This window comes from Pristis pectinata, chromosome 4 (genome assembly GCF_009764475.1).
Source record: "Pristis pectinata isolate sPriPec2 chromosome 4, sPriPec2.1.pri, whole genome shotgun sequence".
Lineage (NCBI taxonomy): Eukaryota > Metazoa > Chordata > Chondrichthyes > Rhinopristiformes > Pristidae > Pristis > Pristis pectinata.
This window is the reverse complement of record NC_067408.1, coordinates 5,108,999-5,128,394: the sequence shown is the minus strand read 5'-3', so window position 1 is coordinate 5,128,394 and position 19,396 is coordinate 5,108,999. Positions and strand designations below refer to the sequence as shown.

Sequence of the window (19,396 nt, the reverse complement as noted above, 5' to 3'; positions counted from 1 at the left end):
GGTTCAATTCCAGCCACCATAAGGAGCTCGTACATTCTCCCCCGTGTCTGCGTGGGTCTCCTCCCATGTTCCACAGACGTACAGGTTAGGAAGTTGTGGGCATGCTATTTTGCACCAGAAGCATGGCGACACTTGTGGGCTGTCCCCAGAAACACTACGCAAAAGATGCATTTCACTGTGTGCTTTGATGTACATGTGACTAATAAAGATATCTTGTAGTGGCTTCACACTACGAAACGAAGACAGAGTTGCTGGTTTGAAATCCGGAGTTGAATGAACGATAGGGGCACAGTGCACCTTTAATATCGGAAAACTTCCCGCGCTGACGTCACACGCGGGTCACCTGACCTTCCCGCGCACGGGCTTTCCCTTATACTCAATGTACACCTTGTACAAAAGCTTGAAGCAATTTGAAAATTTTCAGAATAGCTGCAGTTTATTTGCAATGAAAGTTTCCACATGGTTTGGATAATAAATGTCAAACAGGATAATAAATGTCAAACATAATTGGAACAGGATATAATTCAAACCCAAGTTTAATATCCCATGAAAAAACTATTTTCCCCCATGTTATGAAGATATAAGCAAGCTTCTTACTCATGTATTTGTTAACAAGCAGAGATCAGTATTCATTGTGCAGCAGTATACTGCGATAGCGACCACTATGCAAAAGTGGTTTTGAGATGCCTTCAGAAAGGCAGACATGCATCTTTGTGAAGGGATTAGGACTGGGACGTCCTCTTCTCAATTTCTTCTATGAGATTATCTCTTGTGACATTAATCTGCAAAGATATCACAACCACATGAGCTAAAACTGAAATGGATAATAGAATATTCTTAATACCCTCTATATTTATCCTTTTATAAAAAAATTTTAGTCTAGCTGCTTACATCATCTTTTCAAAGCACATTTGGCAAATATTGCATATTTGATCACTGAACATTGGACACTAAACCTTTCCTATCCATGTACCTGTCCAAGTGTCTTTTAAATGTTGAGAATGTACCTGCCTCAACCACAGAAAACATTTAGTGTCTGATATCAGCAACAGGTGTCCCTTCTTTGTTCTGCTGCCATGCTTATTTTGAAGACATCCAGGTGTATTGATGAAAAGAACAAACTCTACTGGCGGAATGAGAAGCTCTTTTTTCAACAAGCATAGCAGCAGGGGAATTCATTCCATTCCTTGGGATGGTGCAGTGCAAATTCACTCTGACTCTACTCATAACGGCTATATGCCATGCTTTTTCACAACTGGGCATCCCATTCTCCATTAGAGTCAGAATACAGCACAGAAACAGGCCCTTCAGCCCAAACTCGACCAAGTTGCCTACCTGAGCTAGTCCTGTTTGCCTGCATTTGGTCCATCTTTCTCCATGCCTTTCCTATCCACGTATCTGTCCAAATGCCTTTTAATTGTACCCACCTCTACTGCTTCCTCTGGCAGCTCGGTTCATGTACCCACCACCCTCTGTGTGGAAAAAGTTGCCCCTCAGGTCCCCTTTAAATCTTTTCCATCTCACCTTAAAACCTATACCTCTTAGTTTTAGACTCCCCTCCCTGGGGAAAAAAACTGTGACCATTCACCCTATATATGTCCCTCATGATTTTATAAAAACCTTCATTTGGTCACTCCTCAGCCCCAGTCTCTCCTGATAAATCAAGCTCACCAGTCCTGGCCAGAGGAAGAGGTTGAGGCGGGTACAATAGTATCCTTTAAGAAGCACTTGGATAGGTATCTGGAGGGGAGGGACCTAGAGGGATATGGGCTGAACACAGGAAATTGGGACTAGACAGAGGGAGTTGTTGGGCCAAAGGGCCCACATCCGTGCTGTATTGCTCTGTGACTCTATAATGTCCTTGTCCATTATGTGCCATTCTCTGTTACACACATGTACATAACCTTAAGGAAACATTATTTCTTTGAAGTAACAGATTTAGTACAAAAACAAAATCACCTCTTCTCTGGTAGAAACATCTCGAAGCTTGACTATTCCTTCCTTTAGTTTCCTGTTCCCAATGATAGCCACCAGGGGAATTCCAGCGTCCTCACAGTGCTGAAGCTGGTTCAGGAGCTTTGGGTTCTTCTTGTACGTGATTTCAGCCTGGATAATAGCACAATAAAAATACCAACGCTTTAAGTACCATGGAACAGCTGCACTGTTACAAATAAACACTTAACTTCAACTAGGTGTGACAGACACGTGTGATTTTTGCACCGGTACCAGCAGAAGACTTAACTTCAAGATTCAATTAAACAGAAGATCTAATTATTGTTTGTTTTATCCAAGACAAACAATGTAATTTGAAAACCACAGAAATTCCAGTTTATAAAGAACAACTGAACCACATCTGCTGGCAATAGGTGGATGAGGACAATCAGACTCACTCAATGTGCCAATCTCCTCCATACGTCTTGTCACACCAGCAGGTAGTGGCAAAGATATGCAGGTGGGAGAGAGTCCATCCACTTCATCACCATGAAACATGGGCAAGGGAACCTGCTCCTGATTACCACCTAATGTCCTCCCTCAGCTGATGAATTAGTGCTCCTCTACGTTGAGCAACACTTGGAAGCACTACTGAAGGGCAAAGAATGTACTCTGGGCAGGGGAATTCAACTATCACCAAGACTGGCTCAGTAGCACCAGCATGGATCAAGTCCTCAAGGACAGAGCCGCCAGACTGGGTTTGCCACAGATATAGACTGAACCAATACAAGGGATAATCCTACTTGACCTTGAGCTTGTCGTCACCAATCTACCCGTGGTAGAACCCATTACCTCACAGTCCTTGCAGAGAGAAAAACCCATCTTCACACTGACAACACCCTCCAGAAGTGCCGCGCAGCACCACAAACACGCTAAATGGGATAGACTTGGACTCGGTCTGGCTGTTCAAAATTGGGCATCCACAGTGCCTCATAGATCATCATCAGCAGGACCAGAATTGTATGCTACCAAAATCTGTTACCCCATGGCCCCTCAGTCTGCCATTACTACCAAATCAAGGGTTGAACCCTGGTTTCACGAGGTGCAGAAGGGAATGTCAGGCACACCGACAAACGATGAGGTGCAACAGCAATACTAGACTGCATGAATGCTAAACAGACAAAAGAGCTTCCAGTTGACAGGGTTAAGCAATCACACAACCAACAGCACATTTATGCAAGTCCCATCACATTTAGCCCTGAATGCTAACACAAGACACTGCAGATGCTGGAAATTAAACTGCTGGAAGAACTCAACAGATCAAGCAGCATCAGTAGAGGCAAAGGGGTGGTTAACCTTTCAGGCTGAGTCCCTGCACGAGGTCCCGAATGGCGATGCGTAATTACAGAGCAAATGGGAGCAGGAGACTCTTCAAGAATGTTCTGATCCCCAACACCAGAGGACTTCAGCATGCAAGTGTGAAAGGATGAAATATTTGCAACCATATCTCTGGCCAAGCTGTTCTACTCCATCACTTATAGGACTTGCCTTAACCTTCTCTATTCTAAGGTACTTCTCCAGACTATGACTCTCTCACTGACTTCCAGACCCACGTGCATCATACACACTGAAGCAGCCCACAGACCTTGATCCCAGCCTCCCACAGCTCTGCCAGCAACTTCATCCTTTCTTCCAGAAGCTGTTTCTGAGCAGTGGCGACAAAAACCTGAGTCTCTGTCGTACGAACTTTCTCTTCAGAAGCCTGTCAAAACAAATGAAATTGTCGTCAGTGATCTGGGTTGCAGAGGCGATGGAAGAATTTCAGGGTGCACCCTTAACATACCGGCCACAGGGCATCTCGATCCTAAAAGGACCGACCAGAAACCTGCTCAGTGAAGTACACATGGACATGAGTGGGATTTACTTTAACCCACCATGCGTGCATGGCTCTTTGAATAAATTATCCGATGAGTCCCACTCTCCTGCATTACGTTTAGAAGGTTTTCTACAAGTCCTCATTTGTACAAGGGATCACATTCTCTGTCTGCACTGCTGGCATACATGACTACCAGCACATCACCAGAATTCTGGTTCATACATGCACATTTCCAAAACCATTTATCTGATTTCTATTATGCAGCATAGGAAGGGGGTCCATCAACAACTCCCAATGCACAAACATCTGTCTTTTTATGGATGCTGGCAGATGAGAGCTTTGACAGGTTTCATTACCCTACAGTACATTAAATGTGTTTCAATGTGCCATGCAACAGCAATGTTGTATTTCACTTCTTCCACTGAAGTTTCATTTCTCAGTTGTTTAATCGTACTCAAGTGATAAAGTACAACAAGTAGTATGTACTCTATGCTGATGATTTGCAACATTTAAATAGAATTGAATAGTACTTGCTGATTCTAGTCTCAGGACCATAGATAGGTTGAACTAGAAAGTCCTCTCATAATCCAAGAGGAAATGAATCAACTTTTGATGAAACCAAATGAAAAACTTTTTTGCAGCTAAAGGTGAGAGTCTCCAGAAAGTCTGAGTAGAATTATACCCCATTGTTGACAAGTGTGAATTTGGAACCTCCCCAAGCAAAAGCAGTTAACAGACTCAGTGTGGAATATCGCTATCAAATATAACATCTAACGCTCATGCCCTGCCCAGTGTTTGATAACAATCAAATGTCCTGTTGGGTCACTGAGGGAGGTCAGTGAACCAACACTAAGATGATCAAGATTCCAGTCACCTGCCACTTAAATTCTCCATCTACCTTCTACTCAGGTCTCCTGATCATCAGCCTATTTCAGCTTAAAACAAGGCAGAGGAACAACATTATGCATTGTGCTTAGGGACTTTACAATCTTCTGGATTCAGCAATTAAGTTTAACAACTGATGTGATCATTAATTCTCAAGGCCAAACTTCTACTTGCTGGTCAGACCCCACTTGGAGTATTGTGCTCAGTTCTGGTCACCTCACTACAGGAAGGATGTGGAAGCCATGGAAAGGGTGCAGAGGAGATTTACAAGGATTTTGCCTGGATTGGGGAGCATGCCTTACGAGAACAGGTTGAGTGAACTCGGCCTTTTCTCCTTGGAGTGATGGAGGATGAGGGGGGACCGGATAGAGGTGTATAAGATGATGAGAGGCATTGATTGTGTGGATAGTCAGAGGCTTTTTCCCAGGGCGTGAAAGGTTGCCACAAGAGGACACATGTTTAAGGGCTGGGGAGTAGGTTACAGAGGAGATGTCAGGGGTAAGTTTTTTTCACTCAGGGAGTGGTGAGTGCATGGAATGGGCTGCCGGCAACGGTGATGGAGGCGGATACGATAGGGTCCTTTAAGAGACTTTTGGATAGTACATGGAGCTTAGAGAAATACAGGGCTGTGGGTAAGCCTTGTAATTTCTAAGGTAGGGACATGTTCAGCCCAGCTTTGTGGGCTAAAGGGCCTGAGTTGTGCTGTAGGTTTTCTATGTTTCTATTACCAAGCACCTTAGTTTTGTGTGCCATCACATAATTTTCTACTATTTAACCTCACCTGCCTACCACCTTCTCACTTCTTTTTCTCCTTTCTACCCCTCCTCTCCTTTCCCCTGGTGCAGAATCACTGGATCACAGAGCAGTACAATGCAGAAGGCCATTGACTGAGTGCTGGCTCTTTCCCCACTACAATGCAAGATCAACCACCAAAATACATTCTAATTCCTCCAGTGTTTGTGCCCATTTTATGTTTACTTCAAATTTCAATATCCACAGAGTTTTTAAATGATGTTTTTCATGAGAGACCAGAGTTCTGTAAAGCAAGCCAATAGCAAGTTTCTTTCCCAAAATTACATGAACTAGTTTCAACACCAATCCAACAGCTTCATGGGGACTTTGTAATGGTAACAACTTTTTACTCCAGGCTGAAAAATCAATGCTTTTCAAATTTCAAGCAACACACAAAATGCTGAAGGAACTCAGCAGGTCAGGTAGCATCTACGGTGATAAATAAACAGTCAACATTTCAGGTTCATCAGGAGTCAAATTTCAAGGCTGCCATGGTGGAAATCACTGTCAGGTTGAACAATTGGGGCAGTGACAATAAAGGGGATGCAAGACACTAGTCAGATCTACAAAAGGAAGAAGTGTTTAAATACTGTTGAATTGAAATGTCTGCTCTAATTTGAGAAATATCCAAAGAGATTTGAGAGATCAAATCAATGAGATATCAACATATCAAACCAAGAATCAACCAATGAAATATTTACTTCCAAGGTACTTTTTCCACATTTTGGTAATATTATTCTTTACTGAGGCTCACATAGAATGCATACTTTAGTGGAAGGTGCAGTCAACTGAGTTATAGAGAAATGTTGAATAGGTTAGGACTTTATTCCCAAGCGCAGGACAATGAGGGGAGACCTTACAGAGGTATATGAAATTGTAAAGGGTATAGATAGGGAAAAAAGCCTGCATGCATTCACCCTAAGGTTGGGTGAGATTAGAACTAGAGGTTTAGGGTGAAAGGGGAAATATATAAGGGGAATCTGAGGGGGAACTTCTTCACTCAGAGGGTGGTACGAGCTGCCAGCGGAAGTGGTAGACCTGGGTTCAATTGTAACATTTAAGAGAAGTTTGGATAGGTACATGGATGGGAGGGGTTTGGAGAGATATGGTCTGGGTGCAGGTAGATGGGGCTAGGCAGAAGATCAGGCTGTAGATTCTATGTACTGAGAAGATCTCATACAATGGAAGCACTGGAACAAGAGGAACATCTCACAGCTAATAGCCATGAGTAAACACAAAGCTGCAAGTTTAAAACACTCATTTTCTTTCCTTAAATGTCATTATACTTTTACTCCAAGCTAACATAATGAATTAGCAGCGATACCTCCACTTTTTGCTCCATTATGGAGAAAATTCTTTCGATCCCAATGCTAAATCCCACACACGGGACTTTCCGACCCTTGGGATCAAACATTCCAACAAGGTCATCATACCGCCCTCCACCAGCAACACTTCCGACACTGATTGGCTCAGAGGATTCATTCTGCCTTGTCAATTCATCACCCGGTTTCTGGACTAGCACAGCCTCATAGATGACACCAGTGTAGTAGTCCAAACCTCGAGCCAAACTCAAGTCAAACATAATCTGCAAAAAAAAATCAACAAAATAAATTGCATGCAACTTTCGTTTATGACTTTTTTTTTCAAAGCTTAAAAGTGTGAACTGTGGATTTTATACATCTACTAGCAGATTGCCTGAGGCAAGTACCAGTGAACAACAACATAACAGACGCATCAAATAAAGTCCTGAAGGTAATGGTCCAAAAAGATGCATGCTAGATGCAGGAAGCTTTTTGTTCGATTATCAACCATGATGCCACCTCTCGTTTATGCAGTCACATTCATAATAGTTACAGGAATGATGATGGATTTTCAACACATGTACAAAGTAGACACTCTGATCTTATTGCAAATTAATAATTTGAGAACGAAAGACTAACAGTATTAGTGCCATCAAGACCATCCCATCCGGGAAGTGATAATAGCAGGTGCATCATAAAGGTTCTCTTAAAAAAATAACCTAGATAAAGAATATACATTTATTCCAAATAGAGCAGAAAAAAAACTCATTGTGAATTGAATTGTCGTGGTGACCAAAGTCTTTGTTTACTGCAAGACTGGAATCAGAAATGCTGCCAATAGCAACACATCAGATAAAATATTGCAAATCATACATGACCTACTTACCTTTTCCTCCACACCAAAAATCTTCAAATATATAAAAAGCTGCTTCATGTCATTCAGACCTTCCAGCGCCAGCTTGTTCTGAGACAGCTTGTCATCCTGTAGCAGTTTGTCAATTAATTCAGAGTTGCCTACAAAAAAATCAGTTATTCTCTTATGCACTTAAAGAATAAATAACAAGACTAGATTTAAGAAAAACTTTAAGTGATATCATAAATTAACATTAAACACCAACCGATCATGATTAATGATGGTGGGGATCCTTGATGATCCCCACCATCTGGGCCATGCCCTCTTCTCACTGCTGCCACAACCATGAGACACAGGAGCAGAATTGGGCTATTCAAGTCTGCTCTGCCATTCAATCATGGCTGATTCATTTTTCCCCCTCAACCCGTATTGCGGAGGGTCGTGGCTGTCACGTGACAACACTGACCCCATCTGGTCGGAAGACGCACCACTGTCAATCAAGGTTTGACTCCATCCCTGTCCCTCTGGGCACACCTGACCATTGGCCCTTTTGAACTACCTGGGCTGGACCACCCCCAGCCCTCCAGCACTATAAAGACCGCCACATGTGCCTGGTTCTCTCTCTTTGTCGTCTCCAAGGGATGCTGAGGTAAGCTGTGCACTGTTAAGGATCCCTGGGACCATAGAGCCAATGCTTGCACTGAGTCGAGGGGTGGCGGGCACTGTATTGTTTCTTCCTTGATTCGTTTGTACCCAGTTTGTTGTGGGTATGTCGAGTGTGCGCGCGCGCAGATCTCACCCTTGTTGCAATCCCCCCCAATGTTTGCGACTGTGTATATTGCCCCCATCATCTTTTCCCATGTTTGTCTTTGTAAATAAAATCCTTCCTTGCCAGACTGTTCTGAGTCCTTTACTTGAGAAACCTTTTGAACTTGTCTTACAACAACCCCATTCTACATTCTCCCCTTAACCTTTGAAGCCCTTGCTAATCAAGAACTTATTGCCGTCCACTTTAAATATACTGTACCCAATGGCTTGGCCTCCAGTCCTCTGTAGCAATGAATTCCAGAGATTCACAACCCTCTGGCTAAAGAAATTCCTTCTCGTCTCTGTTCTAAAGGGACATCCTTCTGTTCTGAGGTCCCAGACTCTCCCCCTACTGGAAACATCTTCTCCATGTCCACTCTTTTCCAGGCCTTTCAATATTCAGTAGGTTTCAATGAGATCCCCCCCCCTCATCCTTCTAAACTCCCAACAAGTACAGGCCCAGAGACATCAAACGCTCCTCATACGTCAACCCTTTCATCCCTGGGATCATTCTTGTAAACCTCTTCTGGACCCTCTCCAATGCCAGCACATCCTTCCTTAGATATGGGGCCCAGAACTGCTCACAATACTCCAAATGTGGTCTGACCCAACACCTTATAAAGCCTCAGCGTTACATCCTTGCTTTTATATTCTAGTCCTCTCAAAATGAATGCTAACATTGCATTTGCCTTCCTCACTACCGACTCAACCTGCAACTTAACCTTTAGGTAATGCTGCACTACGACTCCTTTGCACCCGATTTCTGAATTTGCCCCCCGTTTAGAAAATAGTCTATGCCTTTATTCCATCTACCAAAGTGCACGGCCGTACACTTCCCCATGCTGTATTCCATCTGCCACTTCTTTGACCATTCTCACAACCTGTCCAAGTCCTTCTTCAGACTCCCTGCTTCCTCAACACCACCTGCCTCTCCATCTATCTTTGCATCACCTGCAAATTTGGCCACAAGGCCATCAATTCTGTTGGGCAGGAGGTACAGAAGCCTGAAGTCCCACACCACCAGGTTGAGGAACAACTACTTTCCTACAACCATCAGATTCTTGAACTGACCTGCACAACCCTAACCCTACCTCAGCAATGGAACACTGTGGATTGCCTCTTGCACTACCATGGACTGGTCTCTGTTTTTTGCACTAGTGTCTTCTTTTTGTCCTCTTGAATCTTCACAGTCTTGTATATGTATAATTTATGTTCTGTGCGTTGTCTGAACCTACGTGCTTGTGATGCTGCTGCAAGCAGCGTTTTCATTGTACCTGTACCTCACCACACTTGTGCGCATGACAAACTCAACTTGATACACTGCTGGACTTTAACCAAAACAAGTTAGGCCCGTGCTTTACTCACCCACCATTCAGTACATTTCCTGGACTGAGAAGATCTCAGCCTGGAGTGCAGCGGTGCACCCAAAAGCTCAGAAAATACTTTGCTCAGTCTTTGAAAGAGCCTTTGTTTGGGAATCACACCAGCCCATGGACAAAAACAGTTTGGTGACAGGATCCACCCCCCCCCCCCACAATCGCTGTTCTCAGTCCTAATGGAGGTTACTCTTCCTTGAATTCCAATGGATTGCTCCCAGTATTCTGGCCAACAATCCTCAACACAAAAAAAAACTAGGGTGGTTAGTTATTCACTTTGGAGTTTATGACGTTGCATTCTGCAAAATGGTCACGTCTGCTTAAACAATTTATTGGCTGTGAAGTACATTAAAATAGCAAGAACACAAACAATTCTTTAAATGCAAACTTGTTCTGCAAGTATGAAAAACAAATTAGCAATGAGCAACAGCACCTAACAAGGACGTACCTGGCATGAAAACTTGTTTCCAACTGTTATCAAAGTATCTTTTTATTTAAATGAAAAGTGAAAAAAGCCTACCATGGCGCTGAACATATTCTCCAATCTTGTCAGCTGTTTCTGGAGCAAGTCCTTTTTCTGCAACCATCTCACTTTTCACCTCTTCCCATGCCATCTACAAGAAAGCACCAGAAGCTAGTGACTCCACATAAACAAACATGATCCAAAGTGTACCTGCAAGATTGTTAAAGAAGTTGGTGCACATGGACAAAGTAACATTTATAAAAGTCCATAACAAGGCATGCATTATATAATTAATATATTATTTATTCTGTGCACCATACTATTGGCTAGTGCCCACTGAAATAGACTAATGCAAAACTGAAAACATTCACCTGAAACATACTGGAAATGTAAAACAGTCAGTCAGTAATTGCAGGATACTTGTGTATTTAAAGGAAAATTATACTACCTTGTTAAATGTCCTGCAATGTCATTGCAGGATTCACCATTACACAACTCACACGGAGGCTCTGGAGGTCAGGAACAGTGTAACGGCCATTCCAGGATAGCATGATGTTGTGACTAGTACAAATGGCATGCGTGTGTCTCTTGGGGTCACATTAAGAAACAATGAAACAGGATCAGCTGGGATTCCCCACCATTGATCCAATAGACAAGACAAAGAACATGGGCAAGGACAGAATAGTTTCACACAAGGAATAACCAGCAAGATCATGCCATCCAGGACAATCTAAACGATGGCCACTTTGGTTGGATACTGACATTCAAGGATTTGAAGGAAGATGCGAAAAAAAACAGCAGAAAGCATATAACAAAATGGTGACCAGAACCCAAATCTGAATTACTTCATCAATTACACGTTTGAAGGTTTAATTCAATGTTTGGACTGCAAGAAATATTCAATTATAGTCTGAAATTATTCTTTGCAACTAAGAGGATTACTGCAGAGAAATTCTCTCCAGGGTGATCAGGTCATAAAATGGAAATCAGGAAAGATGAGGAGCCGTCTGCATTTGGTGTAACTCTCACCTGACCATTAGATAAACAGAGCCACAGGCAAGGGATTAAAGTATTTGAATTGCCTTTTACTTAGAAAATGCAGTACTAAAATTATGCATGCTGCAAACTGGTTTGGTATAAATAATTTATCTCCCTTAATGCAATAAAAAACTTTGGTGGAAAGAATTCCAACAGGATTAGCCAGTTGTTCCTTTCTCCCCCTCACACTTACTGAAGCACTGCAGCAGAAAACATCAACTTCCATTTATATAGCACCTTTTAAAAAAAAGTCCCAACACACTACACAGAGTTCTCAAATTATTGAATAGTCACAAGGAAATTTCATAACATATGACCAAAGGCTTGGTCAAAAAGATTTAGGGAATGTCTTAAAGAGGTGGAGGAAATTCTACACTGAAGACATTAATCACTTCACAACTAGTGTCTAAAGTCTAGGATTCTCTAGAAATCAGAGCTTGCGGAATGCCAGTTATCTTTAATGCTTAGAGGTGGAAGATATTACAGAGATAGGCAAAATCATGAAAGAATATGGAAACTAAATTTAAAATAAAGGCATGGCTTAACTAGGATTCAATATGTGTCACAAACCAGCAACAAAAGAAACACACTGAGCATGATTCAGTGTTAAAAACTATTTTATTAATCACTACTTATGATAATACGTAAAATAAAAGTTAAAAAAAAATGTTAGTATGTTAGAATTCAAGAATGTTAAACCTCGAACGTTAACCCCAAAACTAAACTCTTCGTGTGTGTGTGTGACAAAGTCCAAAACTCCCAGTTCCGGAATGGTTCTTAAAGTTCAGTTCCGCAAGCCATAAGGTGAAACATGAGCAAGGGCTTCTTCAACAACCACCGTTGTCTGAAGATAAGATGTAGATGTAGAAAAACATAGAGAGAGTACATACGAAATCCAAATGTTCCACGATGGAACCCAAACGACACTTCAGTGTTTACTCGGTAATGACTTCCTCACCCCGAAAAGCATCCGAACCGTGGTCGTCCACACACAAATACCTGTTTCCTTCTACAGGTCAGCAACAAAGTGAACTCCACCGGATTACTTCCAACTTCCATACATGGATTTCAGTGGCAAACACAGTTATTGTTTCTCATCCATCGATAGAGAAAACAAGCAGGCTGGTGTCTCTCTCCCTTCTCTCTCTCTCTTTCTTCTTCTAACTTCTTCAACAACGTCATTACGTCCTTTATCTTCTATTGACGTAAGCACGCCCCACACACACATACACACACACTCTCTATCTTAAAGGGACTTTCACTGTCCATAACACCTCCCACCTAAAAAAAATTTTCCCCAAGAAAAATTTTAACCGCGCATAGAGTTAGTAATGTTAATAATTATCACGCTACACAACTACAGACTATCAGATTAGTACAGATACATGTTTCCCATTTAACATCGGGAAAGACAATCAGCAATCACATTATCTTTGCCTTTAATGTGAGTTATCATGAGATCAAACTCTTGCAAAATTAAACTCCAGTTTAACAGCCTTCTGTTCTTGTTTTTGACTCGGCTCAGAAACACCAATGGGTTATGATATGTATACACAGTCAATGGTTTCTGAGCAGTGCAAACATATACACTGAAATGTTGCAAGGCTAAAACAAGCGACAGTAATTCTTTCTCTATGGTGGAATAATTCTTTTGATGCTCATTAAATTTCTTTGAAAAGTAAGCTACAGGATGGTCAATATCATCAAGGTCACCCTTCTGCAACAACACAGCTCCTGCAGCTTCATCACTGGCATCTACTGCTAATGAAAATGGATTTTCAAAGTCAGGTGTTCTGAGCACAGGATGGTAGCATAAAATGGCTTTCAGCTTCTTAAATGCTTCTTGACAAGAATCTGTCCAAACAAACTTTACTCCCTTCTTCAGAAGATTAGTTAGGGGAAGAGCAATATCAGCAAAATTTTTACAAAATTTTCGATAATATCCAACCATTCCCAAAAATCTTCTAACAGTCCTCGTACCTGTGGGAATAGGGAACTCAGATATTGCTTGAACTTTTGCCTTAACAGGAGCTTGCTTGCCTTGACCTACAACATAACCAAGATACGTCATAGTGGCATGGCCAAATTCACTTTTAGCCAAGTTAACTGTAAGGTTAGCCTTGGAAAGTCTTTCAAACAACCTAACGCAGAGATGTGATCCTCCCATGTATCATTCCCAGTCACTAAGTCGTCAATGTAGGCATCTGTATGTTTTAACCCATGAATCACTGAATTAATCATTCTTTGAAATGTTGCCGGAGCATTTTTCATTCCAAATGGCAAAACATTGTATTCATACAATCCAGAAGGGGTTACAAAGGCTGAAATCTCTCGTCCTCTATCTGTTAATGGAACACACCAGTACCCTTTTAATAGGTCAATCTTTGTAAGAAATTTTGCCTTTCCCACTCTATGCAATCATCCACCCTAAGAATAGGGTAAGCATCTGACTTTGTTACAGCATTCACTTTCCTGTAATCTGTGCAAAATCTAACAGTTCCATCAGGTTTAGGTACAATAACACAGGGCGAACTCCAATTTGAAGTAGAATGTCTAATAATATCATTTTCCAACATGTACTTTATTTCCTGATCAACAAGTTTACTTTTCTCTACATTCATTCGATATGGGTGTTGTTTGATTGGTTTTGCATCCCCAACATCAACATCATGGGTAATTATCGATGTTCTGTTTGGAACATCTGGGAACAGATTTTTAAATTTTAAAATTAATTCTCTCATCTGTTGTTTTTGTGAAACGTGTAAATGGTCCAATTTCGTTTCAAAGTTCTCCATGATATTTTGGTTTTTTAGTTTCGATGGAACAATATTTGGTCTAAATTGGCCTTCCTCAACATCAACATCAGGCATTCTAGAAACAACCTTTACACCATCCACCAAGGCCACAACTGAATCCCTCTCATAATAAGGTTTTAGCATGTTTACATGACAGAGTTGTGTTTTCTTGCGTCTATCTGGTGTTTTGATTATATATGTTAGATCAGTCACTCGAGATTCAATAACATAGGGTCCAGAAAAATGAGCTTGCAAGGGATTATTTTGGCTAGGGAAAAATACCAATACCTTTTGCCCCACTGCGAATGTCCTAGGCCGAGCACGTCTATCAAAATATGTCTTCATTCTTATCTGGCTTGTTTTCAGATTCTCTCTCGCTAGCTGGCAGACTCTCTCCAACCGAGTTTTAAATTTTTGGACATAGTCCAACAGACTCAAGTGCACTTCCTCATTAACCCATTGCTCTCTTAACAACTCCAAAGGTCCTCTCACCCTATGTCCAAACACAAGCTCAAACGGACTAAATCCTATTGACTCCTGGATCGATTCTCTAACGGCAAACAAAAGTAAATGGATACCTTCGTCCCAATCCTTGGTGTTTTCAAAGCAATAAGTCTTCAGCATATTTTTGAGAGTAGAATGAAATCTCTCCAGAGCTCCTTGAGATTCTGGGTGATATGCAGATGATACAATCTGCTTTGCTCCCAGCTCATAGACTATTTGTTGAAAAATTTTTGACATAAAATTACTACCTTGATCAGATTGGATTTCTTTTGGCAAACCAAACAAGGTAAAAAATTTTACAAGAGCCTTTGACACCGTCTTGGCCTTAATATTTCTAAGGGGTATTGCCTCTGGAAATCTAGAAGTGGCACACATGATGGTTAACAAATACTGATTTCCAGTCTTAGACTTTGGTAATGGACCAACACAGTCCACAATCACCTTCGAAAAGGGTTCACCAAAAGCAGGAATTGGTTTCAAAGGAGCCACAGGGGGTTTTTGATTTGGTTTACCTACCATCTGACATGTGTGGCAGGTTCGACAAAACATCACCACATCTTTTCTCAAACCAGGCCAATAGAATTGTTTCAAGATCTTCCCTACAGTTTTATTCACGCCAAAATGACCACCCAAAGGCATACTATGGGCCAGGTTTAAAATCTCATCCCTATAAACTTTTGGAACAACAACCTGATGAATAACTTCCCATTCCTCATTAACAGGAACATGAGGAGGTCTCCATTTCCTCATTAACACTCCATTTTTGACATAGTATCCAGTTGGCACCTTTTCAATCTCCTCACATGAGAGAGCTTTTTCTTTCAATTCTGTCAACTCAGGGTCCTTTGTCTGTTCCACCATAAAATCCTTCCTCGACAAAGACAAATCTTTAAATTCAGGCTCACTATAAGGATGTTGATCCTCCAGTGAAGACAGAAAAGTCTCAGATAAGGCATCATAATTTTCTTCCTGTTTAGGACTGTCACAAGGAACTACATCAGACTGCACCGGACTGTCTGTCTTGGCTAATTCTCTAGCTCTAGCTACCGCACATGATGGGTAAACATCTGGATCATCCTCACACTCATCAATCCTTGGTTTGGTTGTTAACCGTACCACAGGATCACTTTCTCCATTTGCAAGGTCATTTCCCAATAACAAAGAAACTCCTTCCACTGGCAAACTAGGTCTTATCCCTATCTCGACTGGTCCTTCTACGAACTTTGACTTTAAAATCACCCTGTGAAAAGGGACAGACATGGTCTCACCTGTAACGCCTCGTACTAGATTTACTTCACCAGTGTCACTTTCTTCACCAAAATTTAAAACACTGTCCAGCAAGAGAGATTGACTAGCCCCAGTATCTCTAAGAATTTTCACTGGCACCTGGGGTGACTCATCATTCAGTGAAACAAAACCCTCTGATACATACGAACGGAATTCTTTTCTCACCTCCTCCAACTTTTCCGCTTTTCCCTCTTGCAAGGACTGATCTTTAACAGCATCTCCTGAACCTTTTTGATTTTTAATTGCCTGAAAGTAAGCATTGGGCCCAGCTTCCTTCTTTTTCTTCAAAAGGGCACAATTAGATATCACGTGGCCAGGTTTCCTACAGTAATAACAAGTACGCTCAACAGGTTTCTCCAGCCCTGGCTTCTTTTCATCCTTTCCTTTTTGATTACCTCCCAATTTAATCTCTGGTTTACCTGGATTGTCTTTGTAACTCTTTTGAAAGGTTTTAGGTTGTCCCCATTTGGATTTATGGGTTAAAGCATAATCATCTGCCAACCTAGCAGTTTCTTGTAAAGTTTCCACTGCCTTTTCATTTAAATATGTTGTTAATTCAGCTGGAACACATCTTTTAAAGTCTTCCACCAGTATCAATTCTGTCAATTTATCGTAATCCCCATCTACATTTTTAGCCAGGCACCATCGTTCAAAACATATTCTCTTTCCATTGGCAAATTCCATATAAGTCTGATCTGCAGATTTCCTCAAGTCTCTGAATTTTTGTCTATAAGCCTCAGGGACCAATTCATAGGCCTTCAATATAGCTTGTTTTACCTTGGTATAATCAGCTGCATCCTCAACAGACAAAGCAGAATAAGCTTTTTGAGCTTTACCTTTAATCACACTCTGTACCATAAGAGCCCATCCTTTCCTTGGCCAGTTTGAACTCACAGCAACCTTTTCAAAATGTTGGAAATACTGATCAACCTGATCTTCTTCAAACGGAGGGACTAATCGAACCTCCCTGCTGGCTGAAAAACCATCATCAGAATCAGATTCCGAACTCCTACGCTTCATTTGTAACTCATGCTGCCTCTTTTTCTCCTCGTTATCCAGCTCCATCTTCTTCAATTCCATCTGCTTCATTGCTAGATCAGCCTCTATCTTCATCTGAGTTAGCTTTTGTTCGGCCTCTAATTTCTTTTGTTCTCGTTCAGCTTCTAATTTATTTCGTTCTCGTTCGGCCTCTAATCTCTTTTGCTCTCGTTCAGCCTCTATCTTTGCCAGCTGCACCTGTGCCTCAGAAATTGCTATTTCACTGCCAGGAAACTGTTTTAACACTTCCTTCTCAAACATCTTCTTTTCCACATAATGGCCAGCTATCAATCTCTGAATATCTGCCTTTCTCATAGACTGCTTTACTTCTGTAAGGTTTAGCCTTGTAGCAATCTTCATCAAATCATCCTTTTTCGCCACCTCCAATCCCTTTTGGGTTGGTGACTCCAAAAATGCCTTAATATCCATTGCTGCTGGTTTCCACACACACACGCCAATTAAAAAGAATTTATCAGACCTCCCTCAAAAATCTTTGGATTGAATCTCGAACAAATCTCGTCAATCTGGGGTACAATCCCAGACGACACTCGTTAACCTTGGGAACTATCCCGGACGAGCCCCCAATTTTGTCACAAACCAGCAACAAAAGAAACACACTGAGCATGATTCAGTGTTAAAAACTATTTTATTAATCACTACTTATGATAATACGTAAAATAAAAGTTAAAAAAAAATGTTAGTATGTTAGAATTCAAGAATGTTAAACCTCGAACGTTAACCCCAAAACTAAACTCTTCGTGTGTGTGTGTGACAAAGTCCAAAACTCCCAGTTCCGGAATGGTTCTTAAAGTTCAGTTCCGCAAGCCATAAGGTGAAACATGAGCAAGGGCTTCTTCAACAACCACCGTTGTCTGAAGATAAGATGTAGATGTAGAAAAACAGAGAGAGTACATACGAAATCCAAATGTTCCACGATGGAACCCAAACGACACTTCAGTGTTTACTCGGTAGTGACTTCCTCACCCCGAAAAGCATCCGAACCGTGGTCGTCCACACACAAATACCTGTTTCCTTCTACAGGTCAGCAACAAAGTGAACTCCACCGGATTACTTCCAACTTCCATACATGGATTTCAGTGGCAAACACAGTTATTGTTTCTCATCCATCGATAGAGAAAACAAGCAGGCTGGTGTCTCTCTCCCTTCTCTCTCTCTCTCCTTCTTCTTCTGACTTCTTCAACAACGTCATTACGTCCTTTATCTTCTATTGACGTAAGCACGCCCCACACACACATACACACACACTCTCTATCTTAAAGGGACTTTCACTGAGTCCATAACATATGTATCAGCAAATTCAAGCATGATGAATGAACAGAATGGTTAAGAACACAGCTAGAAAAATTCTGACAAGCTCAATAGTGCATGTCATTCTGGTCACCACGTTACAAAAATACGGAGGGTGCAGAGAAGATTTTAAAGGATGACCCCAGAGTATAAACATCAGGAAAGCATGAACTGACAGGGTCTCTTTCTCTTTAGAAAAGGCAGTTGAGGCGTCATATGGTGTAGGTCTTCAAAATTATGAAGGGCTGTTGATAGATGGCTACAGAAAGACTTGTTTCCACTTGTGAGGAACAACTCTGGTAGTGGGTAAAAGTCACTAAGAGAATTAAGAAGAAACATTACCCAGAGTGGCAAGAATGTGAAACACCCCAACGTGGAGTAATTGGTAGAGAGTATAAATACATTTAAGGGAAGGCTATACATGCTCTCTTCTCCCCCGTTCCGTCGGGCAGAAGATACAAAAGCCTGAAAGCACGTACCACCAGGCTCAAGGACAGCTTCTTTCCTACTGTTATAAAACCATTGTATGATAAGATGGACTCTTGACCTCACAATCCACCTTGTTGTGGCCTTGCACATTATTGCCTACCTGCACAGAACCTTCTCTGTAACTGTAACACTTTATTCTGTTATTATTTTCCCTTGTACTACCTCAATGTACTGATCTGATGAAATGATCTGTATGGCAGGCATGCAAAACAGTTTTCCCACTGTACCTCGGTACATGTGGCAATAATAAACCAATTTAGTTTACGTGCATTATGAGTAAGAGAATGGAAGGTTATACTAATGTTTAGATGAGAAAAGATGAGGGAAGACTGAAATGGAGCATAAACACTGGCATGGGCTGGTTGTGCTGAGCAGCTCGCTTCTGTGCCATTTCTCCTATACACCACAAAAATTTACAGAGAATAACGGTACATCGGAAGATCCAGTCTGACACCAAAATTGAAAATAGTCCACTTGTTTCAGGCAGAGGGAACAGAGATTGTGGTAAGACAATGGGTTTAATCATCCCACTATTTAGTTGGAGGTAAACATTTACTCATTGAAGTAAAGATGGCTGTTATCAGTGTATACATGGGAAGATGACTCGTTTTCAGATGTTACATCAGCGTAATGTGGCAGGGTTGTGCCAGTA

At 41.5% G+C, this 19,396-nt stretch overlaps 1 protein-coding gene across 2 annotated transcripts in view; it reads right to left on the bottom strand.

Moving 5' to 3' along the window:
* Positions 1-409: 409 nt before the first annotated feature.
* hars (histidyl-tRNA synthetase) overlaps positions 410-19,396 on the bottom strand; it is a 42,059-nt gene continuing 23,072 nt past the window's right edge. For both annotated transcript variants that reach the window (XM_052014043.1, XM_052014042.1), the window contains 6 exons: positions 10,343-10,436; positions 7,673-7,800; positions 6,810-7,070; positions 3,578-3,694; positions 1,960-2,106; positions 410-782 (listed from right to left, as the gene is read on the bottom strand). In XM_052014043.1, the coding sequence (XP_051870003.1) occupies positions 723-782; positions 1,960-2,106; positions 3,578-3,694; positions 6,810-7,070; positions 7,673-7,800; positions 10,343-10,436 (807 nt within the window). In that variant the 3' untranslated portion in view covers positions 410-722. The remainder of the gene's footprint in view (positions 783-1,959; positions 2,107-3,577; positions 3,695-6,809; positions 7,071-7,672; positions 7,801-10,342; positions 10,437-19,396) is intronic.